The following is a 20044-nucleotide window of genomic DNA, read 5'->3' on the forward strand; positions in this document are numbered from 1 at the left end:
ATAAGGCATTGGTCTTCATTTACCTCCGTTAGTGCCATCAAACCTGGTGCACACTCCTACACTACATCATATAATTCCTTGGCTTGCATTTCACCATCCCCTGTTTACACTGGGGCACATCTTCCACTGAACCATGTATATTTCCTCAATCTCAAGCTGAAAAAGCACCTGAACTACTTATACTAAAACTGAAAAATAACAATCAGCCTGGAGCAGACACCCAGCATGGAAAGTTTCAGCCCAAAATGCTCTCAATTATAAGCCTGAAAACAGAGTTATAGTGGAAAGTGTTAGACTACCTTAACTATAGTCATCAGCGCCAAATCCACACATAATAAAATAGATTTCACAAGCATCCTAAGCACTGATTAATGCTCTTCAGCACCAAGATATCTTGTACGCTTGCCACGTGGTAGCATGGAAAGGCTACTCAAGCCTATCACCAAGACACTGAGTATAGTATACCTTCTCAGAGTCCCTTCCCCTTCTAGTGCCACTTATGGACGCTGTATTTCTGGTAGTGACAGGAAACTGCGTGCTACAGCAGGATCCCAGTTTCCATCTGAGTTCCTTTGACATAATACAAAAGGAGTTAACAGTGAAAATTAATAATGCTCTTTATTATTAAAACAGTTAATATTATCAAGATGAATCATCTTTCAAGGTCCAGGGGATACTTCTCAATGTATCAGTGTGCTGGCAGTTATAGGTAACACAGTTTGAATTTTCCTCACTAAAAGAGATTACCTAAACAGATCTAAACCATATCTCAGATTCGCCTCTGTAAGGCACCCTTCTTAGAAGCTTCAAATTCATATTTTACCTGGGTTTAGTTTCTATGTAGTTAGCCAGTTTCAAAGTCTCACGTATACAATTGCTTTTATTTGTCTGCCTGTGCAATTTACGTAGCACCAAACTGCTGTATTTAGGTTGTGGTTACTTTTATAAGATCCAGGTTTGGCAGAGTGTGGAATTATTACTTGAAGATTTAGTTCTAAGAAAATTTACCTGACCTCTCATTATGAAGCAGCATGGTTGAATCTCACCCACTCTGGAGCTGGATCTTTCCCAACTACTGCTAAGACTCCTTTCTATATCAACTATACCAATAATTGCATTCCCTGTTCGTGTACCAGTGTTGACTGTTTGACAGAAATACTGCAAGATGTAGATGATGCAGATGATCTTCATTCAGATGTTTAGGCATAACAGGGAATTTCATTAGCTTTACAAAGGATTACCCCACCTTAATAAATTTGCAAGCATAATGCAACCAATTAGTGGGATTATATCCATATGTACCAGCGATACCCAAAATTCAGCTGCTGTCAGTTGTAGACTAAGAGGTATACATATAGAAAACACAAGTCCTATGGATATAAAGCTATATATATCCACTCTTAGCACCTCACTGCTGGATGAATTCCAAAATGAACCTTGTATATTCATATCTACTTAGACTTCCTGTTTTGCCTAAATTTGAATACAGTTTATTTTCCACAAAATTACTTTTCTTTAGCAAAAAGGCTAATTTCTCATACTTCCACTTAACTCTCAAAAGTATTACCAAACTTAAACACTACAGCCTCTTAAAGTTCAGTCTGACAGGCTGCTAGAAAAAAAGGTGTTCTGTAGTAGTTAAATAAGCACACATCCATAGCCAGCAGAAAATCCTCCATTACTCTCAACTGCCAGTCTGGTTTTATGGGGGTCAGGTCTGAGGTGCAGAGGCATAGATAAAGCAAATAGACTGACCTGACCAAGAAGCACACAAGAGCAGCTAATATGCTCATGTTCACTTCATTCCACTGTTCATAAAATCATCTACCAAGGGTAAGATTTTCAATCATCTTCAAAGGTATCTCAAAGAGACAGCAAAGTAATGACACACTGTAAAGTCACTACTGTATTAATAAGAAGCAATATTTATCTCTTCCCTCCTAGAATAATAGGCATAAGAGCCAACCATGCTACCAAAGAATCCAAGAAACTGAGGTTCAAGAGTAACAAAAAATTGTGTTCTTCTTAGGAAGGAGATAGATTTCCTCCAGCAAGAGCTGGCAGAGAGGTAGTTGCAGTCTCTGCCATTCATCCTCTGCCATCGATTTCCTTCTGCCAAGCAATGTCAGTCCTGGTTTTTCCACAGTAAACATTAGTAATGTTATTTTCTCCCGATTTTTTCTCTAAAAGACTATCTTAGTTAAACAATACAGACCTATAAAATAAACCTTGAGCAATATATAACTGGGAAACCAATGACGCTGAAAAGCTAAATACCCCAGATAGCCCCTACCGCTGCTTCATATAACACATTTTGTTCTGCAAGCCCTCTGGTATGAAGTGTAGACCAAGACAATAAGTACTAGACAACACCACTATCAGACCTTTCTAAAAGGAAATTTTCAGTACAGAAAATATCCTGCTTTTCCAAATCCAGTATTAAAGTCAACACTACGGCATATTCTTGTATCAAAGATACATAAACATCAGCAATACCCCCAAGATACACTCCCAAGAGATAATGAACTAAACATTCTGAACTATTAGCAAGTCTTGTCTCCCCCATTTACATACGTCCATACCAGCATATCTGTCTCAACCTCCTGCCTCTTCCCTCATCTGTAGTCTTTTATCTTCCATTCATTAGTGTCTAAAAAGTTCCAGTGAAATTGTGGTCTCAAAGGGAGAATGACCAACCACATAATTTCATCATTCACATCTTGGGGTTCTTGGTGTGTTTTTCTCTTTGCTATCTAGACCCTTTTATGCAATTTTTGACCTAATCAGGTATAGTTTTGTAAGCTTATCACAATACTGAAACACAAGGGTGGAAGCATTTTGTATAAATAAGATCAGAGTAACTGATCACATAGGTAACAGACCTGAGCCACAGAAAATACTAATATCTTTAATAATATATATATACAGCTATAGCAGTCAAGAAATAGATCATAAACTCCTATGGCAATGATTACATTAGAAAGTAGTGCAGCGCAAGAGGAGCAGATGTATAGAAAAAAACAGTGCTGGCAACCCAAACTCCAAATGTATTTTGGTGTTTTACTTTGGGCTGTCTTACCTCTGATGCTGTGGACTGAACACTGTTAGTATATAGAGAACATTTGGTTTGCTCAAGGAGTTGCCTTCACACCTCAGCCTCACCTGAAAGGAATCAATCTGCACGATCCAAGACTGTAATACAAATCAAAGCACTTTAAATGGGGTGGACTGGGAGACATGCTTCAAGAAGAAGTGTGCTCACTCTGCACCAGTGCACCATAACTCATACACTAGAGAAAATAAGGGGGAGAACTTTAAAAAATTTAAACTACTTCAAATTATAGAGCTCCTTTCACTATGGCTTCTCAAAGACAAAATATATGAGGCAGAGTAAAGTAGATGAAGAGTTTAATACATAGCAGCATTGCATTTTGAATGCATTTATGATTGACAAAATAAGAAATAACACATTTAAAGCTGCCTGTCTTGATGTAAGATGTTCTGGATTTGGCTGGGATAAAATTAATTTTCTTCTCAGTAGCTGGGTGCCGTACTGTGTTTTGGATTTGGTGGGAGGATAATGTTGATAACATGCTGATGAACTGTTCAGTTATTGCTGAATAATGTTTATACTAAGACAAGGATTTCTCAGTTTCCAAGACCCTGCCAGTGAGAAGGCTGGAGAGGCACAAGAAACCGGGAGGGGACACAGCCAGGACAGCTGATCCAAATTAGCCAAAGGCATATTCCATACCATAGAACATCATGCTGATTTTGTAAACTGAGGTGAGTTGGCCAGGGCCTGTGGATCGCTGCCTGGGGACTGGCTGGGAATCTGTCAGCAGACGGTGAGCAATTGTATTGTGCATCCCTTGTTTTTTCCCTTCCCTTTGGATTCTAGTCCTCTCTCCCTCCCTCTTCTTTTCATTATTATTATTGTTAATGTTTATTGTTGTTATTATTATCATTATTATATTTCAATTATTAAATTGGTTTTATCTCTACCCTCAAGTTTTACTTTTTTCCCTAGTTCTCTTCCCCATCCCACTGTGGGGCAGGGTAGAGTAAGAGGCTGTGTGGTACTTAGCTGCCGGCTGGGGTTAAACCATGACATAAGAATAGATAAAAATAAAATCAAGAGTTCTGCTATATAATATTTATTTCTCTTGTCCTTATCAAATAAGTTATTAGCCTAATCCAATAAGGAAAGCCATAAATCTATTATGTGATCTGAGCCAGTGAATTTTACGACTAAACATATATCTGGTAACAAAACGTTAGAGTATATTGCTCAGTAGGACTGACTTTCTATTTGGAAGATCAACTTCTGTAACTATTTAAAACTAAGGTGTCAGCTATAAACAAATTATACAGTTTGTGTTTTGCCAGATACAGAGTCTTGTATCTGAAAACAACTGAATCTGCAAGCACTATCAGATCCAAGTTTGCATCCAGCCACCACTCTCAGATTTGCAGAATTCTTTGGATATGCCCCCTGATCAATATGCTTCCAGCATCACTCACATAACTGGATTTTACTCTAAACCCAGTTTTGCACAAATGTTAATATTCAGGGGTTAACAAAAGCTTGGTACACTGGTGTTATGTATAAGCATCAAACTGCCTTACACTGTCTCCTGTTACTCCTTTCAGTGTTGATGCCCTCTGGAGAAGAAGAAACAATCTTCCTACTCTTTCTAGCTTTGGTGTCTTCACAGCTGGAAGGCACAAATTCAATCTGGGATTTAGAATGTGTTTCAAAGACAATGTTGTAGGCAAAATCCTATACTTTGATGGAAAGTGTAAATAAAATGGAAGATAATTTCATACGTTACCATTTATTTTTGCTATCGATGTAGCAACCTGTTATGCTGAAAATCTTCTGGGTTTGCAGTATGGGACAGTCGGTGTGAACTGTGAGCCCAGGCTTTGGGATTTGGCATGAGCACAGTTTTATGTTAGCAAATTCCATTTCAGCGCTAGGGTCAAAATGTGCCCCTTAGTCTACAGCTCAAAGAGAGCTAGCAAGAATGAATCTGAAAACAATTAAAGAGCCAAATCTTTATTTCTGCGTTCCCTACTTCATTTCTGGAAACTTGGAATTTATTCAGAGAGCCCTAAGGTCTTCAAAGACAAAAATGAAGAACTTAATTAGACATGAAGTAAAACAGCTAACTGGAACTACATGGAGCACAGGAAAATATTAGCTATTTCTATTTCTAAAAGTAGCATTTCACACTCTCCAGATATTTTTGTCCTTTTAAACTAAGATTTCTTTGGTCAACAAATGTTTAGGTAAGAGTTTTTGTACAGAGCCCAGGAAAATGGAAATTTAAACCCAATGAGAGTATTTGTCCAGCATCCTTAATACTATCATCTGATAGTCAGAAACCTCAAAATATCCACTTGTAAAATAGTTAGAAGTTAAGATATTATGTGTATTCCATTAAGAATAAGTCAGCCCATGTAATTTGTAACCTTAGGCTATTTAAGATGAAGAGAAGATCCGATATTAAAAATGTTAACTTTGTACATTTTCTAATCACAATGAATTATGGAAAGGATAATCTCAGTTCAAAACCAGGATCCTGTGAGTGCCTGCTTTGATCAGACTGTCAGGTCCTACACAGCTCTTGACAAAGGTTCTCTTAAAGAAATTGGAGTACTCAGGGAAACACTTTCAACCCATGATTTACAGTATGTACAAATCTCATACTAACACACACAAAAGCAGTTCAAATAACAAGTGGCTACTTCAGCCACACAGAAGCTATACCAAGCTGCTCTCATAAAAATATGTCATATACTTTGTAAGTACAGAAAAAGGCAGACAGAATTTGTACCTCTGTTTAAAATAACATATTTTGGTTTTCTGATTGTATGCCCTGTAGAAATATGGTTTTGATTTTGCTATTAATCAATGCAGCCAACATATTCCTCTCTATCAAACACTTCAGATATTGTGAAATATAAAAGGCAGTTTAAGATTAATGTCTCTCAATTATATTCCAATTCTGCCTCTTTTGGCTTTAAAATCAATCATATTTGTTAACCACAGGCTGCAAGCGTTGCACTTCATAAATTAAATGCCAAGATGATTGAAGATGCAGTTGCTAGTCAGTGGAAAGTTACATAACTTATTTCCAGAATGCTTTATTTCAAGATAACACTTTGTATCCACACTGCTGAATTTTTATGCAGCTTTCTGAATTCCAAAGAACGTTCAGTCATAGAACACCATCTGCAAAAATATGCGGCTTTCTGATACTCTTAAAACTGTTCCAGTCGTACATCAGTCCACTTGTCAGGATGTTATCAGTTTAACAATATGAATGGATTGTTCGGTGCCATGATCAATTTTCTTTTTCAAAAGGAAACACAAAAGTATATCCAGTCTCAACACTTTAAAGAAAAGCCTTCTAAAAATGCCCCAAAACTGTATTTGTCCTAACAGTACAGCTGTAGCAAGAGTCCGAAACTTCACTCAGTTTTCCAGAGGGGACAACAAGAACAATGAAAGTTCTCCACAGATATACGATGCAAATTATGCAAGATTCCAACCCAGAAGCCACACTAAAAAGTATTGACTGGCACTGTGCCCACCAGGGATCACATGCCAACTGGAGCAGGATGCAGTCCATCTATTCAGCTTCCTATGACAAGCAACTATGTGCCAAGAATTTGGAGTAAGGGCAAAATCATGCTCTATACCTTTCTTTCCTTTTATCAGCAGTAGTACCAAACAACAGCCTTATGCAAAAAAAAAGAGGACAAAAGGTTTTGTGACTGCACCTCTTTTCATGCTATTCAAAATCAATCTTTATTAGTAATCTTGATTAAATATATCATATAGGTGAGCTGAGATCAATATTACATGCACTTTGTTTCACACATAAAGCAAAAAGCCTTTCTTCTGCATTGCAAAATACATTTTCAAATGTAAACTACCAGAAATTTGAAAAATATATTTTATCACGCAAATGTCAAGAACACATTAGCTATTGCCAAATCTCCAGCAATCTGCCAATAAAACCTCTAACCTTCACACATGATTGGAACTAGTATTTCAAAACTAACCACAACAGCAAATTCCTCCTGTTCTGAATGTGAAGTTGACCAGAAACCCTGTGTCATAGCCCTGATGAGTCACCTAAAAATACCTAAAGGAAAGTTAAACAGCTGTCCTACCCAGATGTTTTGAAAGGATGTGCTTACAATGAACCCAACCTCAGCCCAGTTTCAAAGGCCTATACTACAAGCTAGCAATGATCTACCTCTTAGCAAACAGCAAGAAAAATATTGTGCCAACAGCGCAGGACTTAACAAATGAAAATTAGGTGCATACTCAAAAAGGTAGTAATACACTTTAACTCAGGATTCTTTGCTAAGTGTAATAATTAAAATGTAGTTGACATTGAATGAGAAGATAACCTGTCTGGGGAGGAAACACACACAATCAAAGTTATACCATGAATTATGGAAAGTTCTAATTACAGCTGAATGACTTCTCATTTTGTATTCAGCTGACCAGTTCACAAGAAACCAGTAATAAAAGATTCATCACCCTGTATTTGGGACCTTAAGTGAATTAATGTGTAGCTGCTACACAGTTCCTAGTGGTCAGATACATACACACTATGTAAAGCTGCCATACAGGGGATACCATTTTTCCCACCTTTGATGGCATGTGACAATTTAGAGTCAAGCACTATGAAAACTTTTAGAAATGAGGTTTTAGCAATTACTTTGAGCACTAAGATTTGCTTGTTCAAGGATTTTTCAGGCAAAACAAAGAGCAAACAGATCAGGAATCATATGTAACTACTACATATAAATGAATTACATGAAAATATAACAGACCTAAGTTTTGCATATTGAGCTGAACCCTAGAAACACGCATAAAAAGACTACTTTGTCTACCATATGAGTAGCTCGTATAATTCAGGAGGAAAATAAGCGAAAACACTACTTACACATTTGTCATCTGATCCACTGGCTAGAAACCGTCCGCAAGGAGATACTGCAATTCCACATGGATAGCAGCGGCTACTGTGCCCTTTGAAACGACGTTCACACCTTCAGAGAAATTTCAGTCTTATTAACACCAACTAAAAACTAGCTTTTTTACTGCCATTTTCATGAATCCCACTGGTCTCATCCATTTTTCTTAGTCTACAAATTTACCAAGGCAAATCCACAAATTAAAATTTTAAATATCCCTGCAGTAGGATTTTGACAAAACTGAAATACCTTAAAGAATATTAGAAACTAAAAATAAAATGAACGCACAAAATTATCCCAGGACAATGGCCAAAACCATGCTTTGGCCTTATTGAGTTTACAAAGATAGAAACAACATTCCTATTTACAAATGAGGAGCTGCAATGCCTACCATTGAGCTACCCCTTGTTAGCCATCTCAGCAGGGAAAGCCAAACTCCCCTGCATTAAGGGGAGGGTGTTGTGAAAGCCAGTCTGTTCTGTGAAGCTTTAGAAATCTCCCTCAAGTAATTTATATCAAATGAATATCCAGTATGTGGTATCAGAACACAAATATTTATTGCTTGCTCTTCTTATACCTGAATCTGGATATTTAATCTGTGTTGCTCTATTTAGTGCACTATTTTATTGGATGTGGAAAATGTGAGAAAGGCAATATCTGAATGAGATTCCAAACTGATAAATCTACTTATCTACGCTACAACTGTAGATAACTTCTTACCTATCTGTGTTAATACAGTCTAAAGAAAAGAATGCATTTAAATTTAACACAAGGAATTAATTTCCTACTTTTCATGTTAATATTGCAAGGTAGCATTGCAGAGTAAGTTTTTGACAGCTGAGCACACTTGTCCCATTTAAAAATAATAATGTTTTTAATGAGATGAAGATTAATATCCATCTAAAAAAATCCATGACTCTGAAGAACTGATATCTTTGTAGTCACTATAAAACTGAGGAACGAAGTAGTAGTTAGAGTTGCTTAAGTGTTAAAGGACATTTTAATACAAGTTTAAACCCATTCAGAATTATCATTTACATATGTATACCTCATTTCAGAGCTTTGTTTTTTGTATCTACAAGGTATCATTTCAAATCAGACATAATAATCTATGTTATTCCTTTGGCTTTTTTATGAATGCTATCAACCTGTCCTGCTCCTTACAAAACAAATACATATACTTTTCCATAATACAGATGTCACACATTCTTTTTTTATATATGTGCTTGGTCCAGGAACAAATTTTAAATAGTAACATCTCCTGCCAGCACCTGTGATATACACTTTTTCCTGGCCAGTGAAATCACAGATGCTATGTTAATTCAATTGACTGAATCCATGTGCAGAAATCTCTAAATTTTTATACCACGTTGTTCTGTCTTAGACATACATGTATGTGCGGGAATGTGCTGAATGCCAAGTTGATTTCGTTCACCCAGGTGAAACAGGACTACTTAAACAAAAGCATCACTTTGTGACTGATCCAATGTCTATCACTTACTAAAGCATAAAAACCCGACACTTCTGAATGCATGAAAATACACCGTTTTACAGAGCCTAACTCTGTACTGTCACCTAACTCTAAACTTTCAAAGATAGTACATACTTGGCTGAATTTCTGTATAAAAAAACCCTACTGATACCAATGGACATTTTAGGTATATAGTAACCAGACCTTTCACCTCAAGCTAGTTCTACTCTAAAACTGTTTTAAGTATTCCTATTTAAGAAAACACTACAATTCGAAGAGAAGCAACTTGTGAAGACAGTCAATTACTATGACTAAGATGTAAAAACATTCTTCAACGTCAATTTGCACATCATTCTTACATGAGTATTCAGAGACTTTCAATAACCAATGGCTGCATTTGAGTCACTGAATAACCTGCCTCTATTCAGGCTTCCTATGGACGGTAAAGAATACTAGCTACCTCCGTCTCCTTGAATGCAGCATTTAACATATATGACTCCAAAGGTTAGGCAATGGAGGACAAGTCACAGAATACATATTTGATTTATACTTTCAAAGAACTTTACTTTTTGCAAGATAACTTAAAAGAAAAAGTAAAGGGTAGCATGTTGTTCCCATACCACAGCATTCACAGAATCACGTAATGATTGCAGGAACCTCTGCAAGTCATCTTGTCCAACTTCTCTGCTCACCTAGAGCTAGTTGATGAGGACCATGTCCAGATGGGTTTTGAGTATCCTCAATCTGTAAAACTCCACAACCTTACTGGGCAACCTGTGCCAGCACTCAGTCACTGGAAATGGTTTCCATAATTAGTTGTTCTATTACCTTCCTAGGGATCAAGGTGAGGCCGACCAGTCCATAGTTCCCTGGGATCTCCTTCTTGCCCCTTTTTGAAGATAGGAATGGCATTTACTTTCATTCTGTCTTCAGATCTCTCTCCTGATGACCATGATCTTTCAATGACACTTGAGAGTGGCCTCACAATAAACATCAGCCATCAAGGAGCTGGAGGCACACTTCAAAGAACACAGAGCTAGGCTCTCTTCAATGGCACCCAGAGACAGGACAAGAGGCAATAGGCAAAAGCTGAAATGCAGGACACTCTGAACATCAGAAAACACTTTTTTTCTGTGAGGGTGACTGAGCACTAGTACAAGTTGCCCAGAGACATTGTAGAACCTCCTTCCTTGGAGATATTCAAAAGCCATGTGGATATGGTCACGGACAACCAGCTGTACCTGCTTGAGCAGGGGAGTTAGACAAGATGACCTCCAAAGATGCCTTCAAACTGCAATCATTACGTGATGCTGATTAAGCAGCAAAGGCATTATTATAACTTTGGGCAAGTCTGTCTTTCAAACACCTTGGACAGACAGAAACAAAAATGAAGCACAATGTGTTTCATCTCTCTGCTGTTCTCCTTCATGGTCAGATGTGGCATTGCAAGATTTTGCCCTCAGTTAGGCTCCCACTAAACATTATTAATTGTGTAGAGTAGATATCTCCCACAACTCAGCCTCAAGCATGTTTTTTATTGTCTCTGCCAGAGCCCCAGTTGTGTTGTTTGTGATTTTCAGAGTCCCCCAAAAAATACAGTCCTTCTCAGTGCCTTTTCTTATAGTCACATACAGACAATGTTGATACAAATATTTGAAGAAAAAGGTTCTTTTTAATCTTATAATTGTAAGATGTAACAGCATCCCATGAAAGAAAATTCCATGAGAAAAATAAACAAAATACATATATCCTCTGTCTGACCTGAATATGCCTTCAGGATCACCCTTCTTCCCGAAGCAGAGCACTGGCCGTCAGGACTAGTAAGACCTCATTCTCAGGACCTGTAAAAGCTAACTTCCACAATGAGGTGTTTCTTCTTCACAGAAGAGTCTCCTAACAAATCACTGCAAACAACTTCCTCTCAAAAGAATTTGACTTATCTGCACCTGTGACCGATAAATCACTTACTCCACCTATAGATGGATGCATAAGAAGTAACAGGGTACTGTTAACAGGTAATTTCCAAGGCTTTCACTAATCTTTTCTCCGCTATACCACAGCAATATAAAGCAATGTCTGAGTCACATGACAATGCTACTGTTTCTTGTGCTACTACAGCCACAATAATCAATAACATCCTGGATTCTATTTTCTTAATTGTTTTCCTGTTCAACTTTTCCATTATAATCAGGGTGTATGTTCTATTACAAGTATAACTACCTCCCCATCCCCTCAAAATTATGCTCCAAAAAGACATTTTAAAAAACTAATTCTGATTAAACTTTTCACAGAATCCACTAGGAACTTTGTTATACAATCTATTAACTCTAGATATCTCCAGGTATCACAGCAATGGAAAAAAAGTGGATAACAAATCTTAGAATAAATAGATAGGCATTGTATGCATAACTAGCTTATTCTAGGAGTTCTCATATTTCAGGCTTTATTTTTTCTTTCTCCCGTGGTTTGTGGGTTTTTTTAAGTAGCAACAGGTGGTGATCAAACTTATTTTGGATATTGCAAGCTTTATGTGGCCAGCTGGCATGCTGTCCAGCCTCCTAAGAACGCTTTTCTGGTCAGAGCTTTACAGGGGTTACCATGACAAACATCTGGTAATTGCATGGGACAGCAAACAGCCAAGTTTTTCCTATGTTCTCCATTGTACAGCTTTTAGTCTACATTCCAAAATATGTATCTTTTTATATTGCAAACAATTTGCTGAATATCAGGGAAAAAAAAATGTAACATGCTTTCTGTCTTTGTAAGAGAAAGATACCAGAATGGCACGTGTCTATAAATCAGGGAATGCTCTCACAAATCAGCCTATTTCATTCCAATTGCTGCATTAAAAAAAAAAAAAACAACCTTGACTACAAACCAAAGTCGTCTTTTTTTTTAACCACTTTTCCTTGTATTCTATTACTTTGCCTCAGCACTGCGGTATTCATTCAGAGACCCTTCAGTACCAGGAGATCCACTGAGGCTCTAGAAAATCTGAGTATAGCTTAACATTAGTAGTAGCTACCTTAGACGTTCTGTACACATGGGTTTCATTTTAAACATACACCAAACCCTTCACATCCCTATGTGTGGGTTGAGTATGGCTCAGCATGCTTTCACCAACAACATCCAGCACAGACCACATTCTCCATCCTGTACACTTTCATGCATCCCTAGTCCCAAACTTGGAGGAACTCTAGCCCCTGCTTTGTTCCTTTTTCCCTCAGAATCCAGATAGCAAGACTCAAAGCTCCATGGAAAAAAAGATGACAAATCATGGGATCATCACATTCAGAAAAGACCAAGAATTTATCACATTCTGAGTATGTGTATATGTGTATCTTGCTCAGGATGACGCCAAGCAAGTTACTTCACAGTGGACATGCAAACTGAAAAATAACTGAAAATTGAGGGGCTATTCGTTCAAACTGCATATCTCACCCTAAGGCTCAAAGTGTAACTGTTAGAATATGTATGAGATGAGTTCCATGTGGCTGCAGAAATTCTACTAAAATATGTTGCCAGGGGAGCTTATGATCTAGTTGCACAGGATCATAATATTAGTTGGAGATTTTACCTTAATGTCTAAAACTATCTTTATACAATTGGCAAATCTTTTCAGAGACTGATAGAGGGTGAAACTGATTTTCCCTGGGAGTGTGCATCAAAGCATTATCATGCATCTGAATATTCTGCAGAAGAAATTCACTATGTCCAAGTAGTCCAATATTCTTCAAATATCTTCACAGTTGTCCAATAAGCACCCACTGCCTTTATTCCAGGGGAAAAAAAAAAAAAAAAAAAAAAAAAGATGAGGAATGGCTATTTCAGCAGCAAAGAACATAACAGCAGCTGAAATTCTGTTCCTTTACTGTTCAGAGTGTGAGTCAGAGGCAGGCTGCTCCTGCCACCAAAGATGTTAGTGGGTGGTGCTTGTGAGCTCCTCCCAACACCTTGTCTCTGCCAATCCCATAACCTGCATCAGTAATTTAGCAGCTGTCACATCTACCTCCCCACACCTACCATAGCAGCAGCCCAGACCTCTAAACTGGGCTGTAATAACTCTTCCCTGGTGTCCCTACCTCTGGGTAAATAACAAGCATATCTGACAGCATAGTGCAACTGTCCCATTCCTTCCTTTTAAATTAATTCCCAATTTCAGCTGGTTTTGTCCATCCTGCTCTCTTATTCAACATTACATCGGTTCCCCCAGCAAGTTTCCCATTCCTGTATTTCTGTGGCAAGTAGAGAAGAGCAAATGCTAATTTCATAGAATCACAGAGTCACATCATGGTTGAGGCTGGTAGGTAGCTCTGCAGGTTACCTTATCCAACCTCCCTGCTCACACAGAGCCAGTGGCACTTCACTGATGCTAAACAGATGGGAAGCGTCACCTCCCTCGGCCTGCTGGCAGCAGTCCTCCAGATGCAGCCCAGAACATCATTAGCCTTCTTTGCCACAAGGGCACATTTCTACTTCACGTTCATCTTGGTGTCCTTTTCTGAAAAGCTGCTTTCCAGCTAGTTGCCCTCCCAGCATATATTGGTGTCTGGGGGTTGCACTTGGTGCCAAGGGGACTTTGCACTTCCTCTTGTTGAACTTCATAAGGCTCCTGTCAGTGCATTTTCACAGACTGTTCAGGTACTTCTGGATGGCAGCACATCCCCCAGTGTATCAGACACTCCTGAGAGTTTTGTGCCACCAGCAGACTTGCTACACTCTGCCCCATCATCCAGATAGTTAACGAAGATGTTGAACAGGATTGGAACTAGTACTGTTGCTCCCTGGGATACACTGCTAATTACTGGCCTCTGGCTAGATTTCATGCCACTCGTCACCACCCTCTGAGGTTCCCATTCAGACAGTTTTCAACCCTTCTCACTCTTCATCCAGCCCATATTTCGTATGCTTCTCTATGAGGGTGTGATGGAAGATGGTGTTGAAAGCCTTACTGAATTCATAGTAGACAATATCCACTGCTCTCCCCACATCTACCAAGCCAGTAATTTTATCATAGGTGTTTATCAAATTAGTCAAGCGTGACTTCCCCATGGTAAATCCATGCTGACTACTGCTGATTAATTCCTTGTCATTTATGTCCCTGGAAAGAGTTTCCAGGATTAACTGCTCCATCACTTTCCCAGGGATTGAGGTAAAGCTGACCAGCCTGTAGTTCCCTGGGTCCTCTTTCTTGCCCTTCCTGAAGGGCCTTTTCCTCAGAAATTTATAGAAAGCATGTCTTCTTCCTCAGCTACAGATAGGAACAATTATGAAATAGATATTGTAAGGTGACATTTTAAAAACACCCAAGCTGCAGCTACAAAGATAACTTGTGCCTTGTTTCATCTCATATTCTGCCAAATGCTAAGTGTCTTAGATTGTCTGCTGTTGATGCAGGTGGTCCTCCTTCAAAGGGAAGGCAATGGATGATCAGAGCAGAGAAAGTTTTTTCATAGAATCACAGTCACAGAACATGAAAAGATCTGAGCAACTCTTCACTCACTCAGAAATGTTTCTGAGACAACCTCTGCAAAATCAGTAAATCTTTATTCAATTTTTAACCTAGCTTGAATGATCAGCAGACTCAAATGTTGATTGTGCTCACAATCTAGCAAATACATCAGTGTATGGCTTCCCTGCACAAAGGTATTGATCTTGCATTACTTCAATCTGTTCATATAATACAGTACAGAGCCGTGTATATATTACTTATATTACTACCCCTTTCAGAAGTAGAAGGCATTATTTCAAGTTAGGAGTATTGCTTAAAACATTAAGCAGCTTTTGGGTTACAATTAACTACGTGGATCACATGCTTGGTAATTACCAGGACCAACTTATCAGCTCCTTTTTTTTTGGAGCAGAAACAAAAATAAAAACGTCACAAGGCATTCCTTAGTGTGCATTTTGCAGACCTACGCACCTTATGTGAGAAATAAATGTAACTGCGAATATGCACATCGTAGTGCAGCAAGAGCATAGCTACTACAAAAGGAGAAATAAATAGGAAGCCAATGGTGGTCATGGCACAGTGTTGTCACTGACCAGGGCACCGTCCCACCACAACTGAATAGGGTAGGCAGAGTAGTATGCTGATAACAAGGTCCACTGGCAATCCCAGAAAAAGAGAGGTGATGAACCAGGTCCAGAGTCCATCCCAGGAGTCCAGCCAGGAGCAGCAGCAGATGGAGCCAGATAGATGGCTGAAGGCAAGATTGGAACATGGTTCCCCTGGAGAGTGGATGCAAGGCAAACTACCTACAGAGTAGGTCAAGATCCATGCAAAAAACAAGGCCAGAGGCAGGACTTGAGACCTGTACACTGACAACATCGTTCAGGCAAGGACTAAATGTCCAGGCCTGAGCTTAAATGTAGCTCCTGAAGCAAGGAGCAGAGTGTGCGTGGATGGGGGTCCGAGGCTGGTCAGGGCAATTAGTGCCCAGTGGCATGCTCAGGGACCTCACAGTGCAGCCTCTAACTTGAGTAAAGATACACCTGAAAATCTGAGACCAAGCCAGGCCATAAAATTAGTGTCACAAAGAAGGATGAAGCTTTACTGCACCAGGACTTTCAGCCACATTATACTGATGAGCAAGGCAGGTCCACATCAGTGTCTAAAAGCTTTGCAGAAGATCTGAAATCTGCCTTGGGGAAGAAAAGCTTATACTACTTCACATTCTAGAACCTCTCAGGAAAGTGACTCTTTGCTATGAATCTTGCAAGAGAACAAGCAAACTGCTGCAGAAATCTGGACAGCTGATTTTTCTCAGTATCAGCCAGTCATGAAGATGAGGGTATTCATGTAACTTTGTCAGTGAATGTGAGCTGGTGCTACCACTAAGTGTTTAGTCAATATTTTCAGTGCATTTAACAAAGTGAAGCGGGTAACACCTTGAATTGATAGTTTCCTCCTAACATCGTGAATGAAAGTGACTTCCTTTCTTCTGGATGCATTAATGCACAAAATTATCTAATCTATAAGTGGGAGAAAATGAGAAATTGAAAATGTCTAGACTGGTAAAACAGAATTTAAAACTGTCATGTGAAATTTAAGTGATACAAAACGTATTGAAGCAGCTGGTATTTAGTCTAGTCTACCATTTTGGGTTGTTATGGGTTTACTGTGTAAGGGAATGGAGTTTTCCTTAATTCCTAAGTTTCTACACTCTTTCTGTGCATTGGTTTTATAGCACTAGACTGCTGAAATATATCTGTCCCTCACTGCCCTCTATGTTGGTGAACGTAGTCACTAGAACCAGGCAGGATTGACAGACAAGGAGGCTTAGTGTATTAGAATTTTCTGATATACCTAGCCTGGCACACCTATATGACTCACCAACGTGTGTCATTCCAAACGAGACTTTCCCAAAAGATTAAAATTAAGTGGTGGATTCAACAGGTACATATCCCTATGAATCATTGCTGGATTGCTAACTTCAGAAGGAGTTGTGATGTCTCTAAAATCCATTCAATAGAAGGACAGCAGGAGGTAGAATGGTAATGTTTCTTGTCTTATGGACAATTAAGAGTCTACAATGTTTCATCATAAAGAACACATAGTCCTTCAAACAATGTAAGCATGCGTTAGCCTTTTGTACCTCGTGATCATTAAGTGTTTGTCTGACTCCTGGTAATCCTGAAGTTGGTAACTGTAATATTCTCATTCAGATCCCCATTGTACCACAGTCCAACTCCTGTGTTCACTGTTTCCACCTTGGACTCAAGAGAAAGTTTTTTTACTTGTTCTCCAAGTAGCTGTTCTTTTAGACCAGATAGATTTAAAATGCTCTTCACAATGTCTTGGAATTTGTTCAAAGGTCATTATCTTACCCTAATGCACGTATTCATAAAGCCTCATAGTTCATTATCCTAACCTGGCAGAAAAGTAGAGTTGTTTCTTCTTCCAAAAACATCTCTTTGGTTCTTTATTCATAAGTCTGCTTTGCAGATTGTCTGGAGCTTTTCTCAGGTATACTTATAAATGAGGAGAATGCAGGTAAAGTATAAAAATGTTCAAAATCTTCAGATGAAACTTTAAAAATCCATGCATTTCAAAGCAAATGAAGCAGGAGTCTGAGTAAATCCAAAAGTCACTAGCAGTATCCAAGATTCCCTCATTTATTGGCAAGATGACCTGGCTGCGTGAGGTTGGCTGACAACATCAGAAAGTTAAAATGCCTTTTCTTGTACCACCTTCAGAGGAACCCATAAGACTTTCTGGCACTCTCTGAAGCAATCTTGGAATGCCTCCAGATCATCAATAGTGAAAGAGACATAAAGATTCACAGCTTTATCCAGAAAGAATGATGAAAATGGAAGTTGCAAATTACTTCAAGAACAAAAGAAAAGATAAGTTAAATGATTTTTTTTCTGGGTAAAAAACGTAGCTTAGTAATACAAACTGAATGGAAAAATTCTTGTGGAACTCACTGCAAAAAACCCGCAATATATTCAAAACCTATAAAACTGCAGGCCAGGATAACATGTCTGAAGATTTACTCTAAGCAAAGATCAAAAAAGAATTTGAGCATCCCACCATGATTCCTCCGTCAGTTAAGAGAAAAGGAACGCATGTCAGAAGAATAAGAAAAAAGGAACCATCACTAAAGAAATTGAATAAACAACTAAGAATCCCAGAGAAATTGTGCAGAGTCAGTCTGAAAATTATTTCCCATGCTTTCAACTGCAGCTTTCAAGAGCACCAGGCTGGAGGATTTTTCCCTATTTAATCAGAATTTTGTACTTTACAGTATTGTTAAAAAAAGTAACAATGGACAGAACTCATTAAGGGCAATAAGCAGATTAAACAAAAGCAAAACAGTTTTCACTGTGGATGTCTAGGGCAAATACTTAGAACAAAATCAACAAACAATCAAGTTGAGATCTTGCAGTTAGTGTTACTATCCACAACACTGCAAACAGTATAAATGAGAAGGTGGACTTACCTTTGCTATATTTCAAGAACACTGGATAAAGATTTTACTAAACAAAACCTATTATGGCAAACCCAAAGCAGAAACAAAGAGAGGTCATTCCAGAGGGACCATTCAAAACATAGTAATGGCAGATGCACCAACTTTACAAATCAACAGCTTTAAAAGATTAAAGGTACTGGCCCATCATAAGATTGTTTAGGAGCTAATCTCTCCTGTAAGCACCCAACAGTGCAAGGGATGGACTGGATTTGATTGGACAAGACCTATGAACAAAAAAAAGCAAAAGTTTTCAGTCTGTGTAACTGTATAGTAGACCTAACACTTCAATGGAGACTTGTTCCAAGTTCAGATAGAGCTTTCCAAACTCACCCATTTCAAATTTATTTATGTGAAAAACACCTGGTGAACACATTAGGAAAAAGTGAACAGTTTTCTTCCTTATGAGAACTCAAGAATAGTTTTTAAAATACAGAAGATTCAATCTCTGGTCTGAGCAATGAGAGAACATTTCATTTTTAAAAACTGGGGGGTGGGGTTGCTGAAAGTTATTAGCAAGTGAAAAATAATGCTTTATTTTCTCTATTTCTTCTCCACAATAGTTACTACTATTGATCACTGTGTAATGTGTAACAAACACACACATATACATAACACCTAATAAGCACCCTTAAAACATGTCATTAAGGACTGGAATTACTTTTTTGAAGTTTGGCTACTAGAACTCAGCAGACACTAGAATACACTGACTTAGCCAAATTAAATATAGAGCAAGAACATATATAAATTATTCCCCTCTTCCCAGGACATATTCATTTAATTGATTGTCCAGATTTTACACTTTAACTATTTTACCATTCACCTGCTCTTACTTACATTAGTATTTAGAAACAAAAAGACAGATAAGTGATCTGTGAAAAGCTTTCTACTTTTTCATTACTCTTCAGCAACACAGTTTGAGCAGCTTATTAGAAAAACATAAGAAGGTAACAGATTCCAAACCCAGAAGTCTCTAGTTTCATTACTTTCTGACATTCAGCACAGGTAATACAGCAATGCTTTTGGCAAGAACATATATGCCCCCTATAGATTTAACATATTCTTGCCACAGAAAGGTGGAAATAAATGAAAGGCTCATTAGGCATTTCCTAAATAGAAAATTCAGTACTAGAAAAATTATATTAAATCTTTCAATAAATATATGTTTACATGCACAAAAAGCAAATGTAATTATTCTTTAAAACTTGAACATCATCCTGTTCAAACACCTTTTCTTTTAAACTTAATTATTCTAGCCTGCACAACAGAGATTGACCCAAGTATTTCTTTTCCTCAGCAATGTTCCCTCCGGGTACTCTCTCCCTTTGTCCAAGAGCTTTCCCAAGCACAACACTGAAAGCTTTTTAGAAAAAGTGTAGCATTTTATTCTGAGTTTATGATAACATATTATGCAAATCTATAGCACGACATACATGATTTGTAATAATGTTGTTACAAATATATTTGTATTTTAAAAGCTGGATCATAAGTTTTACCTCCTTTAGCAGCAATGACATGCTGTTTTGGAAATACCATTAGCATTCAGTTCAACATACTATTTTATTATACAATTAGATCTGCAAAGGTAGGTAAAGATGGG

The 20044-nt window shown here is 38.1% G+C and overlaps 1 protein-coding gene across 1 annotated transcript in view; it reads right to left on the reverse strand.

Moving 5' to 3' along the window:
* WDR27 (WD repeat domain 27) overlaps positions 1–20044 on the reverse strand; it is a 130825-nt gene that overhangs the window by 66212 nt on the left and 44569 nt on the right. The window contains 1 exon segment of the mRNA XM_037393182.1: positions 7974–8076. Within this exon segment, the coding sequence (XP_037249079.1) occupies positions 7974–8076 (103 nt within the window).

The sequence above is a fragment of the Falco rusticolus genome, chromosome 6 (assembly GCF_015220075.1).
Source record: "Falco rusticolus isolate bFalRus1 chromosome 6, bFalRus1.pri, whole genome shotgun sequence".
NCBI lineage: Eukaryota > Metazoa > Chordata > Aves > Falconiformes > Falconidae > Falco > Falco rusticolus.